The following is a 13,059-nucleotide window of genomic DNA, read 5'->3' as shown; positions in this document are numbered from 1 at the left end:
TTTTTTCTGAACCACCTTCTAACTGCAGGTAGTACTGTTTTGCTAGATTCAGATCCAGAACAACTTCAGCAAAGTGTGGAGAAACTGAACAGAGCAAGTGTGACAGCAGGACTGAAGTTTAATTACGATAAGACAAAGTAATGTGCGGTCAGTAAGCTGATAGGAATGTATTAACAATTAATGATTAATTTACTGAAACAATTGACTGATTTGTACACTTACTGCAACTGAAAACAATAAGTGGGTGGGCACTTACAGAAGTAAAGAGGAGGCTAAAAGGAGTGCAGGGCTCGTTAGGGAAACTGAATAATGTATTCCGAAATGAATTCCCAATGAGCTCTACTTGGAGACCGTGTAACTAGTGTACACTGCCAATACTAACTTACAGAAGGGAATCGTGGACATGAAATGCACAGTTAAAGCATGGTGGTTGTCCAAATAGTAAGAGAAAGCTGCATGCCGGCTGTAAAGAAAGTAAAGAATCGTTAAAGATAAAATACACGTATTGAGATTATGAAACTGACTGCAACGAAGCTGAAACGCAGATAAACTTGGCATCTGACGATATAAATTGAGAAAGGGTAGCCGGAGAAGGTTCTGTGTTGGATTCCTCACGGTATGAAAAGGCCCAGAGGACGACCTAATGGAAGATATATTAAAACAAGCAGGACAAACTTGATGCGAGAGGCCGGAGATTGAAAAGTAAGGGGAAATTGAAGAGTGTCATTTCCATCAGAGAATAATAAATATCTGGTTGACTAAGATACACTCCTGGAAATGGAAAAAAGAACACATTGACACCGGTGTGTCAGACCCACCATACTTGCTCCGGACACTGCGAGAGGGCTGTACAAGCAATGATCACACGCACGGCACAGCGGACACACCAGGACCCGCGGTGTTGGCCGTCGAATGGCGCTAGCTGCGCAGCATTTGTGCACCGCCGCCGTCAGTGTCAGCCAGTTTGCCGTGGCATACGGAGCTCCATCGCAGTCTTTAACACTGGTAGCATGCCGCGACAGCGTGGACGTGAACCGTATGTGCAGTTGACGGACTTTGAGCGAGGGCGTATAGTGGGCATGCGGGAGGCCGGGTGGACGTACCGCCGAATTGCTCAACACGTGGGGCGTGAGGTCTCCACAGTACATCGATGTTGTCGCCAGTGGTCGGCGGAAGGTGCACGTCCCCGTCGACCTGGGAGAGGACCGCAGCGACGCACGGATGCACGCAAAGACCGTAGGATCCTACGCAGTGCCGTAGGGGACCGCACCGCCACTTCCCAGCAAATTAGGGACACTGTTGCTCCTGGGGTATCGGCGAGGACCATTCGCAACCGTCTCCATGAAGCTGGGCTACGGTCCCGCACACCGTTAGGCCGTCTTCCGCTCACGCCCCAACATCGTGCAGCCCGCCTCCAGTGGTGTCGCGACAGGCGTGAATGGAGGGACGAATGGGGACGTGTCGTCTTCAGCGATGAGAGTCGCTTCTGCGTTGGTGCCAATGATGGTCGTATGCGTGTTTGGCGCCGTGCAGGTGAGCGCCACAATCAGGACTGCATACGACCGAGGCACACAGGGCCAACACCCGGCATCATGGTGTGGGGAGCGATCTCCTACACTGGCCGTTCACCACTGGTGATCGTCGAGGGGACACTGAATAGTGCACGGTACATCCAAACCGTCATCGAACCCATCGTTCTACCATTCCTAGACCGGCAAGGGAACTTGCTGTTCCAACAGGACAATGCACGTCCGCATGTATCCCGTGCCATCCAACGTGCTCTAGAAGGTGTAAGTCAACTACCCTGGCCGGCAAGATCTCCGGATCTGTCCCCCATTGAGCATGTTTGGGACTGGATGAAGCGTCGTCTCACGCGGTCTGCACGTCCAGCACGAACGCTGGTCCAACTGAGGCGCCAGGTGGAAATGGCATGGCAAGCCGTTCCACAGGACTACATCCAGCATCTCTACGATCGTCTCCATGGGAGAATAGCAGCCTGCATTGCTGCGAAAGGTGGATATACACTGTACTAGTGCCGACATTGTGCATGCTCTGTTGCCTGTGTCTATGTGCCTGTGGTTCTGTCAGTGTGATCATGTGATGTATCTGACCCCAGGAATGTGTCAATAAAGTTTCCCCTTCCTGGGACAATGAATTCACGGTGTTCTTATTTCAATTTCCAGGAGTGTAATTACTTCGTTCACCTAACGTGCATCGGGGCCACAGAGTATGATTAATGAATTAAAAGTGTTTTGCCGGAAAGGTGTTTGCTTTTATACTAGCTCGTACTTGTGGTTGCTGTGAGTGACTTTATTGGGTGCTGAGCACCCAATGCTTACGCCGCATCGCTACATTAAGGTGCAAAATGTTTTTGGTACAATATCACATTTGGATATCGTGTTTTCATAAACCTACCAGCTGTTTACAGCCATCCCTGTATTAATAGGACATAAAAGCTACGTATCGGTACTTTAAAGGTTCGTCCTCCTTAGCTGGCAACTTCTGAGTGGCATACTTGAGATGAAAACACCGAGACAAAAATTCAACAGGTAAACGTCAAAAAATGGCCATATAAGCCTCAAGAGATTTGTATTGTCATTGACGATGATTAGAGACCGGATTATATGCATTTACATGTTGCATATGCATTTGGATATTTGGCTTCTTTTCACCGGTTATTGCATATTGTAGCTAAAAACTAGTGATGATAGATATTTTCGCTCTATGTTTACAATGTTTTTAAAATTTAGACGGGCGGTCTCTTGTTTGATCTAGTTTTGATATCTCACAGGTTGACCGCGATCTAGAGCTGCGTACAATCGCTAACCGCGAGGCTACCGCCTAGCAAAATCATTACAGAAGAGGAACAGGAAGTCAGAGTCAATGCTCCTGCGCCCACGCCCCCAGTAAATTTTCTTCGCTGTGATGCCGTACGCGTCGACAACAAATAAATTAAGCGGATAAATGATGATGGCGTCCTCTTGGGTAAAATATTCCGGAGGTAAAATAGTCCCCCATTCGAATCTACGGGCGGGGACTACTCAAGAGGACGACGTTATCAGGAGAAAGGAAACTGGCGTTCTACGGATCGGAGCGTGGAATGTCAGATCCCTTAATCGGGCAGGTAGGTTTGAAAATTTAAAAAGGGAAATGGATAGATTCAAGTTGGATATAGTGGGAATTAGTGAAGTTCGGTGGCAGGAGGAACAAGACTTTTGGTCAGGTGAATACAGGGTTATAAATACAAAATCAAATAGGGGTAATGCAGGAGTAGGTTTAATAATGAATAAAACAATAGGAATACGGGTAAGCTACTACAAACATTGTTGTGGCCAAGATAGACACGAAGCCCACGCCTACGACAGTAGTACAAGTCTATATGCCAACTAGCTCTGTAGATAACGAAGAAATTGAAGAAATGTATGATGAGATAAAAGAAATTATTCCGATAGTGAAGGGAGACGAAAATTTAATAGTTATAGGTGACTGGAATTCGATAGTAGGAAAAGGAAGAGAAGGAAACAGTAGGTGAATATGGGTTGGGGGTAAGAAATGAAAGAGGAAGCCGCCTCGTGGAATTTTGCACAGAGCATAACTTAATCATAGCTACCACTTGGTTCAAGAATCATAAAAGAAGGTTCTGTACATGGAAGAAGCCTGGAGATACTGACCGGTTTCAGATAGATTATATAATGGTAAGACAAGGATTTAGGAACCAGGTTTTAAATTGTAAGACATTTCTAGGGGTAGATGTGGACTCTGACCACAATCTATTGGTTATGAACTGTAGATTAAAACTGAAGAAACTGCAAAAAGCTGGCAATTTAAGGAGATGGTACCTGGAGAAACTGACAGAACCAGAGGTTGTACCGAGTTTCAGGGAGAGCATAAGGGAACAATTGACAAGAATGGGGGAAAGAAATACAGTAGAAGAAGAATGGGTAGCTTTGAGGGATGAAGTAGTGAAGGCAGCAGAGGATCAAGTAGGTCAAAAGACGAGGGCTAGAAGAAATCCTTGGGTAAGAGAAGAAATATTAAATTTAATTGATGAAAGGATAAAATACAAAAATGCAGTAAATAAGGCAGGCAAAAAGGAATACAAATGTCTCAAAAATGAGATCGACAGGAAGTGCAAAATGGCTAAGTAGGCATGGCTCGAGGACAAATGTAAGGATTAAAGGCTTTTATCACTAGGGGTAAGATAGATACTGCCTACAGGAAAATTAAAGAGACCTTTGGAGAAAATAGAACCACTTGTATGAATATCAAGAGCTCAGATGGAAACCCAGTTCGAAGCAAAGAAGGGAAAGCAGAAAGGTGGAAGGAGTATATAGATGCTCTATACAATGGCGATGTACTTGAGGGCAATGTTATAGAAATGGATGAGGACGTAGATGAAGATGAAATGGGAAATATAATACTGCGTGAAGAGTTTGATAGAGCACTGAAAGACCCAAGTCGAAACAAGGCCCCGGGAGTAGACAACATTCCATTAGAACTACTGACAGCCTTGGGAGAGCCAGTTCTGACAAAACTCTACCATCTGGTTAGCAAAATGTATGAGACAGGCGAAATACTCTCTGACTTCAAGAAGAATATTATAATTCCAATCCCAAAGAAAGCAGGCGTTGACAGATGTTAAAATTACCGAACTATCAGTTTAATAAGTCACGACTGTAAAATAGTAACACTAATTCTTTGCAGACGAATGGAAAAACTGGTAGAAGCCGACCTCGGGGAAGAAAAGGTTGGATTCCCCAGAAATATGGGAACACGTGAGGCAATATTGACCTTACGACTTATTTTTGAAGCTAGATTAAGAAAAGGCAAACCTACATTCCTCGCATTTGTAGACTTAGAGAAAGCTTTTGACAATGTTGACTGGAATACTCTCTTTCAAATTCTGAAGGTGGCAGGGGTAAAATACAGGGAGGGAAAGGCTATTTACAATTTGTACAGAAACCAGATGGCATTTATAAGAGTCGAGGGATATGAAAGGGAAGCAGTGGTTGGGAAGGAAGTGAGACAGTGTTGTAGCCTCTCCCCGATGTTATTCAATCTGTATATTGAGCAAGCAGTCAAGGAAACAAAAGAAAAATTCGGAGTAGGTATTAAAATCCATGGAGAAGAAATAAAAATTTTGAGGTTCGCCGATGACATTGTAATTCTGTCAGAGACAGCAAAGGACTTGGAAGAGAAGTTGAACGGAATGGACAGTGTCTTGAAAGAAGGATATAAGATGAACATAAACAAAAGCAAAACGAGTATAATGGAAAGTAGTCGAATTAAGTCGGGTGATTCTGAGGGCATTAGATTAGGAAATGAGACACTTAAAGTAGTAAAGGAGTTTTGCTATTTGGGGAACAAAATAACTGATGATGGTCGAAGTAGAGAGGATATAAAATGTAGACTGGCAATGGCAAGGAAAGCGTTTTTGCAGAAGAGAAATTTGTTAACATTGAGTATAGATTTTAGTGTCAGGAAGTCGTTTCTGAAAGTATTTGTACGGAGTGTAGCCATGTGTGGAAGTGAAACATGGACGATAAATAGTTTGGACAAGAAGAGAATAGAAGCTTTCGAAATGTGGTGCTAGAAGAATGCTGAAGATTAGATGGGTAGATCACGTAACTAATGAGGAGGTACTGAGGAGGATTGGGGAGGAATTTGTGGCACAACTTGACTAGAAGAAGGGATCGGTTGGTAGTACATATTCTGAGGCATCAAAGGATCACAAATTTAGTATTGTAGGGCAGCGTGGAGGGTAAAAATCGTAGAGGGAGACCAAGAGATGAATACACTAAGCAGATTCAGAAGGATGTAGGCTGCAGTACGTACTGGGAGATGAAGAAGCTTGCACAGTATAGAGTAGCATGGAGAGCTGCATCAAACCAGTCTCAGGACTGAAGACCACAACAGCAACAACATTTTAGTTGCACGTCCATAGTTTCAGCTTAGCTTTTTATTTACTTGTACATAGGTGAACGTGTTTACGACGTGCAGTGTGTAACGTGTTAGGCACCTCGCCGCCCGAAAAAAGAAACGTCGTTTCGTGGATACATGACCATCCTGGAACATTTACATATGACGGAATTATTTTATATTGTCGAGTTTGCGAGAAAAACGTTTCGTGCGAAAAAAGTTTCAAATAGACCAGCATGTGAATACAAGTCATTATATTGTAGGAATGCAGAAGGAAGGATCACGACAACAACTTCTGACAACAGCAAGTTGTAGTAGCAGAGATTTGTCCAAAGGTAACCAATATCAGTTGGTTTAACATAGATCTATGTGAAACATTCACTGCAAGCAACATTCCTGTTCACAAAATTACAAACCCTATCCTCAAAGGCTTCCTGCGCAAATTCTGCTTAAAAGAAATTATGCCAGATGAGTCAATATTGCATAAAAATTACATACCGACAATTTTCGTAAAATTTCTGGAAGAAATACGCAATGAACTCAAGGACAGCTTTATCTGGATTTCAGTTGACGAAACTACAGACACTTGTGGTCGTTACAGTGCAAATTTAATTGCTGGTGCTTTAAAAAGAGAGCGTTCTTCTTCCTATTTAGCGGCCGGCAAAGAACTTGAAAAAGTAAATCATTCTACTGTCGCTAGATTTGTGAATGAGGCTATTAGAAAAATATTTCTAGAATCTTCTGCAGATGAAAGGGTGTTTGTGTTTAATTGAGATGTTGCTCCCTATATGATCAAAGCAGGAAAAGCCCTACGAGTATTTCTTCCCAATTTGATTCATGTGACCTGCTTTGCTCATGGAGTACATCGCCTTTATGAAGAAGTACGTTCCACGTTTGTGAATGTAAATAAACTGATTTCATCCACAAAGAAACTGTTTCTAAAGGCTCCTGCTTGCTTCAAGACCTATAAAGAAAAACTACCAAATGTATCTTTACCCCCAAACCAGTGCTAACTCGTTGGGGTACGTGGGTCAAAACTGTGTTGTTTTACAATGAACATTTCGAGGCCATTAGAGGGGTGGTTGGCTCTGAGCACTATGGGACTTAACATCTATGGTCATCAGTCCCCTAGAACTTAGAACTACTTAAACCTAACTAACCTAAGGACAGCACACAACACCCAGCCATCACGAGGCAGAGAAAATCCCTGACCCCGCCGGGAATCGAACCCGGGAACCCGGGCGTGGGAAGCGAGAACGCTACCGCACGACCACGAGATGCGGGCTCATTAGAGGGGTGGTAAACAACTTCGACATCGCCGAGGCTTTGGCAGTACGCCAGTGCAAGGAAGCTTTTAATGGTATCTGTATTAAAAAAGACATTGTTGTGATTAGCACTCATTTTTCACATATACAGGGTGTTTCAAAAATGACCGGTATATTTGAAACGGCAATAAAAACTAAACGAGCAGCGATAGAAATACACCGTTTGTTGCAATATGCTTGGGACAACAGTACATTTTCAGGCAGACAAACTTTCGAAATTACAGTAGTTACAATTTTCAACAACAGATGGCGCTGCGGTCTGGGAAACTCTATAGTACGATATTTTCCACATATCCACCATGCGTAGCAATAATATGGCGTAGTCTCTGAATTAAATTACCCGAAACCTTTGACAACGTGTCTGGCGGAATGGCTTCACATGCAGATGAGATGTACTGCTTCAGCTGTTCAATTGTTACTGGATTCTGGCGGTACACCTGGTCTTTCAAGTGTCCCCACAGAAAGAAGTCACAGGGGTTCATGTCTGGCGAAAAGGGAGGCCAATCCACGCCGCCTCCTGTATGTTTCGGATAGCCCAAAGCCATCACACGATCATCGAAATATTCATTCAGGAAATTAAAGACGTCGGCCGTGCGATGTGGCCGGGCACCATCTTGCATAAACCACGAGGTGTTCGCAGTGTCGTCTAAGGCAGTTTGTACCGCCACAAATTCACGAAGAATGTCCAGATAGCGTGATGCAGTAATCGTTTCGGATCTGAAAAAAGGGCCAATGATTCCTTTGGAAGAAATGGCGGCCCAGACCAGTACTTTTTGAGGATGCAGGGACGATGGGACTGCAACATGGGGCTTTTCGGTTCCCCATATGCGCCAGTTCTGTTTATTGACGAAGCCGTCCAGGTAAAAATAAGCTTCGTCAGTAAACCAAATGCTGCCCACATGCATATCGCCGTCATCAATCCTGTGCACTATATCGTTAGCGAATGTCTCTCGTGCAGCAATGGTAGCGGCGCTGAGGGGTTGCCGCGTTTGAATTTTGTATGGATAGAGGTGTAAACTCTGGCGCATGAGACGATACGTGGACGTTGGCGTCATTTGGACCGCAGCTGCAACACGGCGAACGGAAATCCGAGGCCGCTGTTGGATCACCTGCTGCACTAGCTGCTCGTTGCCCTCTGTGGTTGCCGTACGCGGTCGCCCTACCTTTCCAGCACGTTCATCCGTCACGTTCCCAGTCCGTTGAAATTTTTCAAACAGATCCTTTATTGTATCGCTTTTCGGTCCTTTGGTTACATTAAACCTCCGTTGGAAACGTCGTCTTGTTGCAACAACACTGTGTTCTAGGCGGTGGAATTCCAACACCAGAAAAATCCTCTGTTCTAAGGAATAAACCATGTTGTCTACAGCACACGTGCACGTTGTGAACAGCACACGCTTACAGCAGAAAGACGACGTACAGAATGGCGCACCCACAGACTGCGTTGTCTTCTATATCTTTCACATCACTTGCAGCGCCATCTGTTGTTGAAAATTGTAACTACTGTAATTTCGAAAGTTTGTCCGCCTGAAAATGTACTGTTGTCCCAAGCATATTGCAACAAACGGTGTATTTCTATCGCTGCTCGTTTAGTTTTTATTGCCGTTTCAAATATACCGGTCATTTTTGAAACACCCTGTATCTGCAAGCGTTAAAAAGCTTGAAACTCAAGGTTCGGCGATGAATGAATCTATTCAATTAATGAATATTTTAATGAATTCCTCATTGCCAGAGGTATTTCCAAGAAAACTTCAAATTGATAGTTTTATTAAGGGACAGGTGAACTTTCACCAGAAACAGTAAGTGCCAACATAGCACCGAAATTCAAATACTGCCCAGTTACCTCAGTTGATGTAGAACGTTCCTTTCCTGCTTATAAAAATGTTTTGAGAGATGGAAGATGCAATCTTACTACCGAACATTTGGAACAGTACTTGGTCGTTCATGTTTACAATAGCAGAAAAATGTAAAATAAATTATAAATGATGCTTTGATCCAATAGTATTAATTAAAAGTTAATACTGTTAAAAAATCATGATTGTATGTTGTGTTTTAAATAAAATATTGTAGAGTTTTTGAGCTTGCCCCTCTGCATGCGATATATCTCGAAGTTGGTCCTGTGCATACTGATTGTTTCTCTGCGACTTACTCGCATCACGTCCAGGTGTTACCGATAACAATAGCAAAGTAGTAACAATTCTTGAAACACAGTACGTGTTCTCATTTTGCAAATTTTTAGAAAATAATCCCAGAAAGGCCCCCTTCCTAAACTCTACCAGAAAGTATTCAGAAAACGATATCAGCTCTCTAAATATACCGATTTTTCGCGAGACCGGCGCTCTTCCTGGTAACTGATATGCACAGGTTGGAGTCTGAGATGTAATGCACGCAGTAACCACCACGTTTTTTGTTATTTGATCTTGCATATTTCGACACTTTTCATGCATTTTTAAACATTTTTCATGCATATTTGCATGCATATTTTAAGATTTTTGTGATGCATATAATGATGATATGTATTGCCACGTAGAGGACTGAACGAGCTGTACTTTTTGGAAATCACAGACTGTTTAAGGGGGTAGTTCAATAATTTTTCTGAATATTTGATTTATTGCTCTTTAATTGCTGCAGTTCTGTTGGTCTTGATTATGAAGGTTTCATCATCAGCTAAGAGCACAATTCTACATTATTTGTTGAAAATGGAAAGTCATTTACATATAGCAATAACAGAAATGGCATCAGAATTGAACACTGTGGAACACCTGTTGTAATTTATCCACACTCAGGAGAAGAGTGATCCTGAGAGCTGCATGAGCTATTCATCACGAACCTTTTCTTCATGTCGGTAAAGTAACTATTGTGGTTCTGCCCCAGGGGTGCAGTCGGCAATGCGCTGCAGCCCATGATGCCACGGGGCGGGCTCTGCCGCGTCACGACAGATGGCAACGTGTCGTGTATGGTGGATGCTGAGTACTACTCGCACTGCGGCGTTGACTTGGCCAAGTGGCCGTATGACACACACACGTGCTACCTCATCTTCATCAACTGGCTGGATCTCGACGACGAGGTCAGCATCAGGCTGCGCAATGGCACGGGGGTGAGTATGCCAAGGGCAGGCACTGTCTGTTATTGGAAATGACGATAATGACCGAGGTAAAATTAATGCTTGTATATTCCTGGAGTTCCCAGTCTGTGTGCAATGTCTGGTAAATGAAGAAAACTTCATAAGTCAAGAGCGCTACAAAAGAATTTTAGTGGATGACCGGTTTCGCAAGAGATATTCTGTCATCGTAGTATCTTATGTTTTAAAATTTTTACAACACATTATCCATAAGTGTTAAAAGTCGGTTCACACTGGAGATGTTAGTGGGAAGTGCAGCGACTTGTAGTATTGATGTTGTAAAAAGTTTAAAGTTACGTTGTAAAAATTTTAAAGCATAAGATACGATGATGGCCGCACATAGCCGTCGAAACTGGTCATCCAACAGAATGCTTTTCTAGTGATCTTGGGTTTTGACATTCTCTTTAGTTGTTGTAAAATTAATGAGTAAAGCAGGTGGCTAAAAAGTAGTGAACTTTAAATATAGTTTTAGTGAAGGCTAGTAATAGATTCGGTGGAATGTAGAGGAAAAAGAAGCAGTTACTACAAGAATCAATATGGTGAAACTAGGTAATAAAACACAGCCAAACCAAGTTATCCTGCGCTCCTGGCAGATCGCTAATTCTGACCCTCTTCCTTCCTCTATAACAACCTTACTGCATTTTTTTCTGTGAAGACTTAGCAAATTATATAACTGATTGATTAGATTTAGAAAAAAATAAAGCATCATTAATGAAAAATTTTACTTAAGTGATCTATATTGGTAAATTTACTGTACATAATAAGTCAAATGTACGGCTGTAGTACAAAATCTATATCTTGATGTTTCTGGGATTGGTTGTAGTGTGACATATAAAAAGCTCTGATTTTACTTATTCCTCATACATTGTTAATAGTGCACAGTTTACTAATCATGAGTAAAAGAAAATGGTCAGTGGTTAGATGTGAGAGAATATTCCTTTACAGGCCTTTATTGTGTCACTGATATCAAGTTTAGCAGTTCTGTCATATTATACCAACAAAATAGTAAATTTGTCTGCTTTCATCCATTCTTAAAATTAGTTTGCAGAAACATGTAATTGAAAAGGTACCCCCTAAAGGTCGTAACTTCGACATGTGCTATCGAGAGCTTCCTTGCACTTAGACGTGCAGTTAAGTAATATTAAACTCGTCTGAAATAGTCGCTCCCGCCGGAGACGGCTGCTGGCACTCGTAAGACCTGCAATAGCACGTGCTTTGATGTAGGCTCGTGGGCCACCGATCTGCACCAGTGTCCCTCTAGCGGCGAGTTTGGAGCCTCAGAGCTCTCTTACAAGGACCACACCTTCTTCCGTAACCAGTGGCATTACGATCCCTTCATCGCTTTTCACATTACAGCTTTCGGCTCTTTCTTTCTAAATCCACCTGATAAACGTTGCTTGGAATCTTCCAGTGGATGTGAGAGACACCTTACAGGCAGTGAGTATTACCAGTTTTTTAAATTTTAATGTGAAAATAGATGAAAAACTGGTGTTGCTCAGGAAATGATGGAGGGACGTCTTGGGGATTCCTAGGAAGGATAGGGAAACAAGCAAATATTAAGACAGGTGACAGAACTATTTGGAACACTATAATGAAAGTGAAGTGGAGGGGACGTGGCGTGCAGCTAGACGAATGGACATAGATGCACCAACGAAGTTCTTTGCAGGTTTCCAAGAACTGAAAACTGCCCTAGACGACGCCTCAGCGGAAGGTGTGTAGATGACAATAGTAAACGTGCAGGAGCAACTGGCATCTTGAATGCGTATTTTTAAAGACCATGGAAAGTTTAAAGGAGGCAGTGGACGTCGACTGGCTAATTATGGGTTAGTTGTTGTGTGGGACAGAGACTATAAAACTCTTCGTCCCCTTATTTCAACAATTATTTCAGATTATACTAACAGTGTTCCAGTCGCAGCGACTATCGGTACTTTACCGACCTAACGCCGCTATTGTGTTTCCCAGACAGTCACCACACATTCGCGTGAGTGGTCACACACAGAAACGATTTTTTTTCTCGCTTTCTGTTACAGTTCTCCATCAAGCATGTGAAGACACAGCGCGACTGGGAATTGGTGTCCGTCAAAAGTGAAGAGATTCCTCGCCAGAACGATGATCGCAAAGGCTTCCGCAAAATCGACTTCTACTTCACGTTCAAGAGGCATGCGGAGGGCTACGCCGCCACCGCTCTGGCTCCAGCAGTAGGTGAGCAACGACAGCTTTCCTTCCAACTCTTCATTTGCAAGCACTCTCTGACGCTTAACGTTGTCTGCACGTTTAGATGTATTTCCTGTTCGTAGCTATCAGCCACTCAGCGCAACGTCGAAGTTCTTACATTAGTGCTGATGTTCGCACATCCAAGCGCACCCACAAAGTAATTTTGTTTGCGATATTGAACAAGACATTACTGTAACGCTACGGCATTATCGTTTTTCAGTTAGAACTGTGTCTCGAAACTCGCGACATGACGATTTGCTACCGATGATTTGAAAAGAAGAGTTTCCAACCAGTTTTGAATTACGGCAGTGATAAATGGGTTTTTAATTAGGGTTTCTCAATTTCAAAAAATGGTTCAAATGGTTCTGAGCACTATGGGACTTAACATCTGTGGTCATCAGTCCCCTAGAACTTAGAAATACTTAAACCTAACTAACCTAAGGACATCACACACATCCATGCCCGAGGCAGGATTCGAACCCG

At 43.0% G+C, this 13,059-nt stretch overlaps 1 protein-coding gene across 1 annotated transcript in view; it reads left to right on the top strand.

Annotated features, from left to right (window-relative positions):
• The window catches only part of LOC126262623 (neuronal acetylcholine receptor subunit alpha-10-like), a 129,724-nt gene that overhangs the window by 58,360 nt on the left and 58,305 nt on the right, over positions 1-13,059 (top strand). Inside the window, exons 5-6 of the mRNA XM_049959379.1 lie at positions 10,116-10,338; positions 12,393-12,564. Coding sequence (XP_049815336.1) covers positions 10,116-10,338; positions 12,393-12,564 — 395 coding nt within the window. The remainder of the gene's footprint in view (positions 1-10,115; positions 10,339-12,392; positions 12,565-13,059) is intronic.

Source organism: Schistocerca nitens, chromosome 6 (genome assembly GCF_023898315.1).
Source record: "Schistocerca nitens isolate TAMUIC-IGC-003100 chromosome 6, iqSchNite1.1, whole genome shotgun sequence".
NCBI lineage: Eukaryota > Metazoa > Arthropoda > Insecta > Orthoptera > Acrididae > Schistocerca > Schistocerca nitens.
This window is presented reverse-complemented; position numbering and strand designations above follow the sequence as displayed.